This window comes from Hemitrygon akajei, chromosome 1, assembly GCF_048418815.1.
Source record: "Hemitrygon akajei chromosome 1, sHemAka1.3, whole genome shotgun sequence".
In the NCBI taxonomy this organism is placed as follows: Eukaryota; Metazoa; Chordata; class Chondrichthyes; order Myliobatiformes; family Dasyatidae; genus Hemitrygon; species Hemitrygon akajei.
This window is the reverse complement of record NC_133124.1, coordinates 80,639,989-80,652,271: the sequence shown is the minus strand read 5'-3', so window position 1 is coordinate 80,652,271 and position 12,283 is coordinate 80,639,989. Positions and strand designations below refer to the sequence as shown.

The 12,283-nt window shown below is 40.3% G+C and overlaps 1 protein-coding gene across 6 annotated transcripts in view; it reads right to left on the bottom strand.

Moving 5' to 3' along the window:
- LOC140728151 (cadherin-7-like) overlaps positions 1–12,283 on the bottom strand; it is a 122,974-nt gene that overhangs the window by 20,663 nt on the left and 90,028 nt on the right. For 4 of the 6 annotated variants that reach the window (XM_073046400.1, XM_073046417.1, XM_073046438.1 and 1 more), the window contains 2 exons: positions 7,357–7,493; positions 20–141 (listed from right to left, as the gene is read on the bottom strand). In XM_073046400.1, coding sequence (XP_072902501.1) covers positions 20–141; positions 7,357–7,493 — 259 coding nt within the window. Of the gene's footprint in view, positions 1–19; positions 142–7,356; positions 7,494–12,283 lie in introns of those variants that run through there. The other 2 variants (XM_073046409.1, XM_073046449.1) reach the window with 2 other exon arrangements.

Below are 12,283 nucleotides of genomic sequence, written 5' to 3'. Positions count from 1 at the left end.
GCTTCTGGGGATTTCTTACCTGCCCGTACTTTGCATTTTCACATACAAATGTTTCGTAGGGAATTGGAAACATCGGAGAGTGATCATTCTTATCCAGGACTCCTATGTGTATCAAAACAGAGGTAATCTTCTTTGAGTCATCTGGAGAAAGGAAAGGGTAATGAAGAAGGGTTTACTAATATTTATACCTCTTTTTCTTCTAAGCCTAATCACTTCTTCTTACAATTTTGCTTAATGCCTGCCATTGCTTAAAGAAACAATCACTGACTGTTACTGATTTTAAAAGATTTTCCATTTGTTTCACTCATGGCAACAGTCCCTTCAATCTGAAGATCAGTGTCCATTTACATTATTCCTATGCTGATCCCATTTAATTCTCCCTTCAATCCCATAATTAACTCCCCCACAAATTCTCCCATTAGGGTTAATTAACTTACCAGCTTGTCTACTTTTGGGATATGGAAGGAATTGAAGCTTCCAGGGGAATCAATGCACTCAGTGAGAACATATATTAGACAGTGCTGGAGATCAGGACTGAACCCGGGTCACTGGAGATGTGAGGCTACGAGATGTGCCACTGTGCCAGCGAGAATGAGCTGATTAATTGGATTGTCTTTTTAACACCACAGTTTTTGAATTTGATCATCTAAGCTCACAATATTGATTAAGTAGTGACTCAGTAATAACAAGCTACTTTTTAACATTTACCACATGATATGTAGGCATCACAGGTAGAAGAGATACTACCCTTCTGTAACTGTCCCTGAGAAACTTGCTGACCCATCTTCTGGAACATCTGCAGACCTGGTAATGTAGGTTCTCCCAGATATGGGATTCTTAAGCTTAAATCTAGCAATGAGGAACAGTGAGATATATCCAAAAATAATTGATGTGCAAGTGTTATCCTTCAAAGTACTTGCATGATTATTTACATGATAGTACCTCATTTAAATAGAGATGAGTGAGTTGTGGTCTCAGGGATACAGAAAACTGGAAGTGAAGTTATAGATTATTTATTATAATATGCAGATAATATGAAATGGAACAAGTAATCATACTAGACAGTTTGATTGCAATTTTGAACCTCTTCCATGAATGGTATTGGTTTGTTGCCACGTACTGATACAAGGTAAAATAAAACTACGTGTGCCACCCAAGCCAATCATACCATGAGTGCATTGAGGCAGTACAAAGCAAACAGAATGCAGAAGATAATGTTACAGCCACAGAGAAAGTGCATTTCAGGTTGGCAAATAAAGTGCAAGGGTCATGAGTAGACCGGGAAATCAATTGTTCATCTTCAGCATACAAGAGGTCCATTCAACAGTCTTATAATATTACCAATTTTTATCAATGCACCATAGAAAGCACAAAGGCTTGGTATGGCAACTGCTGTGGACACAGCTCAGCATATCACAGGAACCAGTCACCCCTCTATGGATCTATACTTCAAACTGCCGCAGTAAAGTAACCTGCATAATCAAAAATCTCACCCACCTCAGACATTCTTTCTTTTCCCCTCCCCAATCGAGCAGAAGATACACAATCCTGAAGTCATGTACCACCAGGCTCGAGGACAGCTTCTTTCCCACTGTTACCAGACTCTTAAATGGACTTTTTGTTCAAAAATATGAGTCTTAGGCCTCACAGTCTACCTCATTATTGTTTATCTCCATTACACTCTTTTGGTAGCTTTTACTCTTCATTCTTCATTGTTGTTGTTTTACATTATTCTTTCCCAATGCACTGTGTAATGATTTGATCTGCATAAACAAACTTCTCACTGGATCTTGGTACGTGACAATAATAAAGCAATGCCAATATAACAGCAGGGTAAAAAGTGTACTTGAGCTCAGTGCTACGTGCTTTCAAGCTTTTGTATCTTCTGCTCAGTAGGAGAGGTCAGGGAGCTGAGAGAATAACAAGGGTGGGAGGGGTATCCCTAGATATGTCAGCTGCTTTTTGGAGGGAAGAGGAAATGTAGATGGAGTCAAGGGAGAGAAAGCTAGATTACATGATGGACTGGGATACGAATGGAAAATTGAAATTATGAGAGAATCTGCTGGATACAGTTTACATAGAGTCACCACACTCCAGCACCATTGATTGTGTGGTAATTGTATATTTTATATCTAATGTCAATGGATTTTTATTAAACAAAACTATTAAGGAATAAGGAATATGAGGTTAGGTCACAGATTGATCATGCTTCTAAATGATAGAACTAGTTAGGGAAGATGTGGGCTGAATGGTGTTCTCTTCTTCAGAGAGGCAGGAAGATGGAAGATCAAATCTTCCTTTCTCATCTAAGCAACACAAAAAAATGCTGGAGAGACACAGCAGGCCTGACAGAACCTATGGAAAAGAGTAAACAGTTGACATTTCAGGCTGAGACCCTTCATCAGGACTGGCAAAAAAAAAGAGAAGTCAGCTTAAGAAGTTGGGGGAGGGGAGGAAGAAATACAAGGTAGTAGATGATAGGTGAAACAGGGAGAGGGATGGAGTAAAGAGCTGGGAAGTCAATTGATGAAAGAGATAAAGGGCTAGAGAAAGGGGAAAGAGGGAATCTGAAACGAGAGGACAGAAGGCCATGGAAGAAAGGGAAGGGGGAAGAGCGCCAGGCAGAGATGATGGAAAGGTAAGGAGATTAAGTGAGAGAGGGAAATGTGAATGGGAAAGGGTGAAAGTGGGTGGGGGGAGCATTACAGAAATTCAAAAAATTGATGTTCATGCCATCAGGTTGGAGGTTAACCAGATGGAATATAAGGTGTTGCTCCTGCAACCTGAGTATGGCCTCATCGTGGCAGTAGAGGAGGCCATGGACTGACATGTCAGAATGGGAATGGGAAGCAGAATTAAAAAGGGGTGGCCAAAAGAAGGGTATACAATATTTAGGTATTAACTTTCCCCCTCAACTGAAGAATTTAGTAAAGGTAAATTTTGATCCATTATTGCAGAGAATTTCATGTGATGTAGACAGATGGTCATCACTGTATCTGTCAATGTCGGGAAAAGTGAATGCCTTGAAGATGAATAGCATTCCAAAGATTAATTAACTGTTCTAATCATTACCAGTGCAAATCCCATTAACATATTTTAAGCAATTTGATAAAATAACTAAGGCTTTTATTTGGAATGGTAAACGCCCACGTTTAAACTTTAACAAATTACAATTGTCAATTGAAGGGGGGGGGGGCTTAGGTTTGCCAAAGTTAATATATTGATACAATGTCTGCACTCTTAAACATTTAGCACATTGGTCTCTCCCTCTGGAGAGAGCGCCTTCTTGGTATCGTATTGAGTGTTCTCTTCTTCCTCCTATCCCTCTATCACAATGTTTGTCTGTCAAGTAACCTCCTGAGGCAAGGTCTCACCCAATTATATCGCATATGCATTTGTTCTGGAATAAACTAGCCAGATTATTTAAATTTAATCCATACTTGAATGAAGCCTCATGTATCTGGATGAATCCAAAGTTGTGTATTGATAAGTCCCCTTTCTTCTGGAGGTAATGGCAAGGGAAATGCATAATTAAATTGGGAGACCTTTATAATGGTGATAGTTTAAAATCTTTTAATCAATTAACCCAGCAGTATGATATTTCTAGGTCACAATTTTGGAGATATCTTCAACTGCGTTATTTGCCACATACAACTTTTGGTTCTACACAGCAACACCCACAGGTTGCTATGATACTGTCTACTGTACTGGCTGCATATTGTAAAGGTCACGAAGCTTCAACTTATTTTTCAGCTTTAACACAAATTTCTGGGGACAAAATTCTGTTGGGCCTTAAAAGAGCATGGGAAAAAGACCTGAATGTGACTTTTGAGACAACAGAGTGGGACAAAATCTGCAAAAATGTCCAAACAATGTCAAGAGACCTGGGGGTGCGCCTTATTCAGTTTAAGATCCTACACCATTTCTATTGGACTCCAGCAAGGTTACATAGATTAGGGTTGAATAATACCGCTGAATGTTGGTACTATGAGGCGGATAAAGGGGACTTAGTACATGCTCTCTGGTCCTGTCCCAGAATTCAAGAATTTTGGATTATGATACATAAGTATATTGGTGAAGTTTCAAATATTCAACTTCCTTTCTGCCCCAGACTTTTTGTCTTGGGAGATACACTTGGGTTACTTGGGGATAAACACTCTCAAAATTGGATCCAAATTATACTTAGAGGTTGGAGGAACTGGGGGGGGGGGGGGGAACCATCATTTCAGGAGTGGGTCACAGAAATAGCCAAAGAAGCAGCTTTTGAACACGTCTTACAAACAGTTTGATAGATTGGACATCAATACACAAAAATGGGGCAAATATTTAGGTTTCCTGGGGGGAAATAGTGGTGAATGTAGTGGTGAAGCACATTGTTGAATGGTAGTCTTTTCTGTTATTAGAGGTCTAATAGACACACTTGGTTATTACATTGATATTTATTTCTGCCATGTTTGTTTTTATTTTATGGATAATTTTATTTTTTGTAAGCTATGGTTTACATAATTCTAACACTGACTCAAGGGTTCTGGGGAAAAAACTTCCAGATATAAATTTTTTTTTAAAATGTCTGGCCATTGGGAGATCCTGCTTTGTCTGGGGGACGGAGCATGGGTACTCAAAGCAGTCTCCTAATCTACACCAGGTCTCACCAATATACAGGAGGCCAAACTGGATACAGTAGATGACCCCAACAGACTCATAGATGAAGTGCCACGTCACCTGGAAGAACTGTTTGGGGCCCTGAATGGTAGTGAGGGAGGCGCTGTAGGGGCAGGTGTAGCACTTGTTCCACTTGCAAGGATAAGTGACAGGAGGGAGATCAGTGGGGAGGGATGAATGAACAAGGGAGTCATTTAGAGAGCGATTCCAGTGGAAAGCAGAAAGTGAGGGAAAGACATGTTTGGCAGTGGGATTCTGATGGAGAGGGTGGAAGTTGCGGAGAATTATGTGCTGGATATGGAGGCAGAAGGATGGGGTGAGGGCAGATGTGTGTGAAATGGAAGAAATGTGGTTGAGGGCAGTATTGATGGTGGAGGAAGGGAATCCCCTTTCTTTGAAGGAGGACACCTCCTTAGTTCTGGAATGAAAAACCTCATCCCAAGAGCAGATGTAATGGGGACGGAGGAGTTGAGAGAAGGGGATGGCGTTTTTATAAGTAACAGGGTGGGAAGAGATATAGTCCAGGTAGCTGTGAGAATCAGTGGGTTTATAAAAGATACAAGTAGATAAGCTGATGCAAGAGATGGAAACAATAATCGAGAAAGGGGAGGGAGATACTTTTGAGGGCAGGGTGGAAGTTGGAGACAAAGTTGATGAAGTCAACAAACTTGGCATGACTGCAGGAAGCAGCACCAATGCGTCATCAATATAGCATAGGGAAAGTAGGGGAGTAATACCAGTGTAGGCTTGGAACATAGACTGTTTCACATAGCTGAAAAAAGACAGTCACAGCTCGGACCCATGTGAATGCCCATGGCTACACCTCTTGTTTGAAGGAAGTGGGAGGGGCCAAAGGAGAAATTATTGAGAGTTAGGACAAGTTCTGCCAGTTGGAGGAGAGTGGTGGTGAGGGGAAGCTGGTTGGGTGCGGTATCAAGAAAGAAGAGGAGAGTTTTGAGGCCTTTCTGATGGGGGATGGAGGAGTTTGTGGACTAAACATCCATAGTGAAAATAAGATGATTGGTGAACTTGAAATAATTGAAAAGATCAAGAACATGTGAAGTGTCAGGGTTGTGGGTAGGAAGGAAATGAACCAGGGGATATAAAACTGAGTCGAGGTATGCAGGTACAAGTTCAGAGGGCTAGGAACAAGCAGAAACACTGGATCTATCTGGACAGTTTGTGGATCTCGGGTAGGAGACAGAAATGGGAGGTGCAGGGTGAAGGAACTATGAGGTTGCTGGGAGTGGATGGGAGATCCCCAAAGTTAATAAAGTCGGTGATGATGTGGGCGACAATGGCTGGTGCTCCTTAGCGGGGTCCATTTCGAGGGGTAAGTAAGCAAAGGTATCTGACTGTTGTTGCCTGGCCTTTGCAAGGTAGAGGTCAGTCCACCAGACTTCAACAGCACTCCCCTTATCTGCGGGTTTATTGGTGAATGAGGAGAGAGTGGAGAGCAGTGTGTTCGAAAGGAGTGAGGTTGGAATAGGAGAGAGGGGTAGTGAAGTCAAGATGGCTGATGGCTCTGGCAGTAGTGGGGTCTTGTTTGAGGGGTAAGTCACTTAACTACAACTTTTTCTCATCAATTCTTTACTGTGCTATCTCTTGCCTTGTTGCGTGGTGTTGTTCTTCTCATCTAAACTGGTTTTCCGTCTGGTTTATGGGTTTAAAGAAACGATTCAGGTCTTTAATGAGCTGTTATAAATGTCTGGCATAGAGGGCAATGCACCTAAAATGGGTAAGTGTGATTAGAATAATGACCAGCATGAACACCTTCAGATGCAGAACCCATTTCTGTGTTGCACAACCCTATGATTCTCAATGATGAGGAGGTGCTAGACTTCTTGAAACTGGATTGAAGTACTACTCAGGAAATTAGTTCTACTAATTGCACTTTGGTGGTGATAGATCACATAAAATAATAAGTGAGCTGAAAGGATTAACATAATAAAATTATTGCCTTCCACCATGTGCCAGCTTTTGAGGATGTTCAAGTTTTGGATGCTGAAGAGAGAATGATGGTCAGCTTAATGGCTGTAGGTAATACACACAAAATGCTCGAGAAGGATTGCAGCTCAATACGTTGACTGTTTACTCTTTTCCATAGATGCTGCCTGGTCTGCTGATTTCCTCCAACAGTCTGTGTGTGTGTTGTTTGGATTTCCAGAATCTGCAGCTTTTCTCTTGTTTGAGATTAATGTCTCTGCTCATTCTGCTTTGCAAACTATAGGTAACAGCAAATTTCTGATTGTATTACTAGGTTGATGATCCAGAATTATTAAACAATACACAGAGAAATCTCATGCAATTAGAAAAATGTTTAAGCAATGGAATTGTTATTGAAATACAACTCTTGTACATGTAAAATACAAGACCCACATCAGAACTGTTCTTAACTAAATTAAAGAAATTAACAAAATAATTACCAGTACTTGGTGAAAAACAGCCTGATGTGGAAAGCTGCTATTGAAAATCAAAAACTATATGATTAAGAATGAACTTTTAAAATGAAAACAAAATAGTCAGTGGTGAAAATCTGAAGGAGAAATATAAAGTGCTGGAAACACTCAGTAGGTCAGGCAGCACCATTGGAGAGTGAATGAGAGTTAACATTCCAATTTAATGATTATTTCAAAGGCACCCGACCTGCCAAGTGTCTCCAGCATTTTTTGGTATTACTAAGTATGAACTTACTTGCTTCTGAAGCCCACACTGATACATTGTACCAAGGGGTCTCCTCTCGGTCGAGGGATTGAGAAGTTACGATGGTCCCCCTGTTTGCATCAATGATGAAGGCACCGCCCATATTTGTCTGACGATCAATGGAATACCTACACAGGAAGCAAACCATTCAATTTTAAAACATTTTGTCTTTGTAATGGAAATCCACAGAGGCACCACACACTCTATAAATAAATAGTCTGCCCAAAATAAATCTGATGAGAATTCAATCACTTTCCTGAAATTAAGTTAAAAGCAGCAAAATCTCCTTTTTAAACAATGCGATCTCCAGGCTGACAGAGTTGAATCATAGTTGGGCATTCACTTGCAAACATATTCCAATAAAAATTTGGCAAGTTTCGTGTACCCACCTCTCTATTCACAGACTGCAGAGCATTTCAGATACAGGGTCATTGGACTGAAACAATAACTATTTTTCTCTCCTCAGAAGCTGCCCGACTGAATTGGCTATTGTGAGCTTATGTTAGAACTTGTATACATATATGATACTGTTTAGACCATTTAATGTATACTTTGATGTGAACTTGAAGTTCAATGATCTGGAGAACTATGAACCAAGTAGGATTTGACACATTAGCTCTTGATTGGCATGGAAACAATAGTCCGATTGGCCTTGTGACTTAATTCTATCAATTAAAATAAAATACGCCCGTTGAGATCCAAACTATAATTGACACAAATACACAAAGCGCTTTGAGAAAACAAAATGGTACCATTATGAAGTCACAAGCAATTCTGCATATACTGGAAATCTTGAGCAACACCCATATAAATTGCTGGAGGAACTCAGCAGGTCAGGCAGCAACTGTAGCAGGGAAAGGGAACTCAACCTTTTAGTCTGAGATCCTTCATCATTACTGGCCTGCTGAGTTTCTCCAGAATTTCACGTGATACCACCTGTTGATCCACCATTTTCATGCTGATGATTAAGAACCTATCATTGCTAATCCTATTAACCGACACTGCACACAACCTTTTAAACACTGGGGAGTCATGCTCATATAGATAGTTTTGACTTATTTAGAAAGTGTCTGCCTCCACAGCTCTCAGAGAGTGTATTCTCGAATGATTAATGTTTTATTGCATTCTGTCACCATAGAAACAGATGCAGGGAGCATCACCTTGCATCTTTCCTGCTTATTACACGTAGCCAATGGACAAGCATTACTGTTAGGGATTATTCTGGAGTGATGAAATTATGGAGAACATAATTATGGATTAATTAAAATCCATAACTGGTTCTCCATTGTCTATCCTGTCTGTAATTTCCTCAAAGGATTTCAGCATACTTGTCAGGGAAGATTTCCCCTTAAGGAAACTATGCTGACTTTGGCATTTTATTGTGTGCCTCCAAGTACTCTGAGATAAAGCCTATATACAATATAACTTTAAATGACATTTTAAATGTACTGTCATTGGTTGATTATTGTCACATGTACCCCAATACAGTGAAGTGCTTGTCACGTGTACAGTTCATACAGATCAAATCATTACACGGTGTATTGTGATAGAACAAGGTAAATCAATAACAGAATACAAAATATAACAGCAACAGAGAAAGTATCGTGCAGGTAAACAACAAGGTGCAAGAATATAACGAGGTAGATTCCGAAGTCAAAAGTCCAAATTATTGTTTCAGGGAACCACTTAAGTAGTCTTATGAAACTAATCATTGGGTATAAGACATTCTGATTCTGTACCATAGAAACTACACAGCGGAAGACAATAGATAAATGTTCATATTAATTGGAGCCCATTGAAAACTTCAGGATGTGTTCAGGGAAGACATGCAATGGCCACATTTTAAAATGTATATCCCAGCTTCTTAATGCATAATTGAGGACAACAACACTCAAAATGCTGGAGGAACTCAGCAGGCTGGGCAGCATCTGTGGAAAATAGTACAGTGGACGTTTCAGGCTAAATTAGGTCATGTCTGATTTGTCTCTATTAGGCATAGGTCTTATCTAGTTAGTTGTACTGTATGTTAAGGGAGACACAACTTAATACTGTAACAAAGGGGGGCATATTTTGGGAGCTAGGAGTTTGAGCTCAGAAACACTTGAGAACAGATGCCAGTTCTGAATTTTTTTTTTGTACAGAGAGCCGTGGTGCGTGGAATGCACTGCCGGTGATGGCAGTGGAGGCAAATACAATAGGGTCTTCTAAGAGACTCTTAGATAGGTACATTGAGTTTAGGAAAATAGAGGGCTATGCAGTAGGGTAATTCTAGGCAATTTCTAGAGCAGATTACATGGTCGACATACCATTGTGGGCTGAAGAGCCTGAAATGAGCTGTAGACTTCTATGTTATATATTCTAAAGACAAAGGAGAGTTAGAGGACGTAGATTATTTGCATTTTCAGAAGGCCTTAAACAAGTGTTGAACATGAAGCTGCTAAACAAAAGCATATGGTATTACAGGAAAGATACTAATAGGGTGAGAAGATTGGCTGACTAGCAGTAGGGAAAGAGTGGAAGTGGATATCTCTTCAGATGGCTGCAGATGACTAGAGGTGTTCCACGGGGGTCAGTGTTGGGACCGCTTCTTTTCACGTTATATGTTTATGATTGGGGTGATGGAATTGATGGCTCTGTGGCCAAATTTGTGGAAGATACGATGATAGGTGGAGGGGCAGGTAGTGTTGAGGAAGCAGAGAGTCAGCAGAAGGACCTAGACAGATTAGGAGGATGAGTAAAGAAGTGACAGGTTGAATACTGCAGAAGGATGAGTATGTTTATTGCACTTTGGTAGAAGGAGTGAAGGCATAGACACCTTTCTATATGGGAAGTGATGAACCATCAATAGCTCACTCTGAGACGTAAAAGCGAGATATCGGCTTTTATTGACTGGAAGAAGGAATGAGCAGTGAGTGACCACCATACTACATCTTGGAGACTGAGAGGCCGGGCTCCGACCTCCATCACCTTTATACAGGGGTCTGTGGGAGGAGCCACAGGAGCAGTCATCAGGGGGTGTGTCCAGACAGGAATATGTAGTTCACCACAGGAAGCAAGTTCAGTAGTCAGAGGTGCAAAGGGAGTTCCAGTGCAGGATTCCCTAAAGGATAACTTGTAGTTTGAATTAAAAAAGGTAAATGCAATTCATTGAGATGATTAATGTATAAATACAAAAATATAATGCTTAGAATTTACAAAAATATCAGTCAGACCACATTGAATTGTTTTGGGCCCCATTTGTAAGAAAGCATGTGCTGGCACAGGAAAGGATCCAGAGGAGGTTTACAAGAATAATCCCAGGAATGAGTGGCTTAATGTTTTGGGAGTATTTGATCCACCAAATATTGTTAGACCTAGACAGAGTGGATGTGGAGAGGATGTTTCCAATAATGGCCAAGTCTAGGACCCAGAGGGCACAGCTTTAGAATAGAAGGGCATCTCTTTAGAATGGACTACTGTGGAGTACAAGTTATTAGGTATATTAGAAGAGGAAGTTGATCAGTTCCTGATCAGAATCCGGTTTCATATCGCTGACATATGTTATGATATTTGTTAACTTTATGGCAGCAATACATGATAAATAAATATAGAGAGAAAGAAAAACCAAGTTGCTTTAAGTCTGTATATATGTGTGTGCATACATATATGTGTACAAAGTATTATTTATAATACTTATTTTAACTGAACTATTTATAGTAAAGCTAAAATAAAAAAAACAAAATGAAAAAGCATGAGGTAGTGTTCATGGATTCAATGTCCATTTAGAAATCGAATGGCAGAGGGGAAGAAGATTTTCCTGAATTGCTGAATGCCTCTTTCCTGACAGTAACAGCATGAAGAGGGCATGTACTAGGTTGTGGGAATCCTTAATGATGGACATCGCCTTCCTAAGGCACCTCTCCTTGAAGGTATCTTGGATACTAAGGAGGCTAGTACCCATGATGGAGCTGACTAATCTTCCTCAGCTATGGAGGAGAAAGTAGAAGAATGGGGTTGAGGGGGAAAATAATTCAGCATGATCAAATAGCTGAGCACTCTGTGGCTTGAGTAGTCTGATTCTGTTCCCATGTATTATGGTCTAATATTGAACCCCTCTGCTATCTTCATAGTTGAACAGTAAGAAAAGTCTGCTTAACCCTGAAGGCAGTTTATAGAAATGGTTGACTATTGAATGCAGAGACAGGAAAGTATTCCCTCTGTGGGTGTTGGAATTCATTGACCTGGAGGGCCTGTGTGGGGAGCCAAGGTTTTCACACGCACCTGAAATGGTTAATTGTTGTTTAATGAGGGTTCTTAATTGTATAGCATTCCTTATGTTTTTTTCTTGAGCGACTCACTCTTCATATTGTAGGTTCCCAGTGCTTTCCATTTAAACTTGTTAAGTTTACTTTGATTGACTGAGGATTTTCATGTTACTTGTATTATTTAAGCAGATGGTTATCACAGGACCCTAATTTTGAGAATCATTGTCTCGCAGTGTCACTCAGCTGAACCACTGATGTTCTTTTGGAATTCATATGAATAGACTCTGGTTGCTGTCTCTACGTTGGAATCTATCTTCCCTCTGCACTTGAGTTCCCACATTGTGAGCCGGAGAGCAATGGATGCTGTGTCAATGAACATGATCAGAGCAGAAATGAACCAAGTTTTGGATTACTGAAGAGTCAATAGTTATGAAAGGAAGTGGAGCTGAGACCCAAATGAGATCAGTTATCCATTTGTGGGGTAGCATCAAGGTTCTGAAAGGTAAATTTCTGCTCCTTATCCTTGTTGGATTTGATGTTGATTCAAAGGTTCTCAGAAATCAAGAAGGAGGTGATGGCCATTTTACTTAGTGCTACAAGAACAAAGAAAGGCAAAGAAAAAGTTGCAGTCATCTCCGACTTAGATTAGAGATAAAGCACATTGCTAGTACATA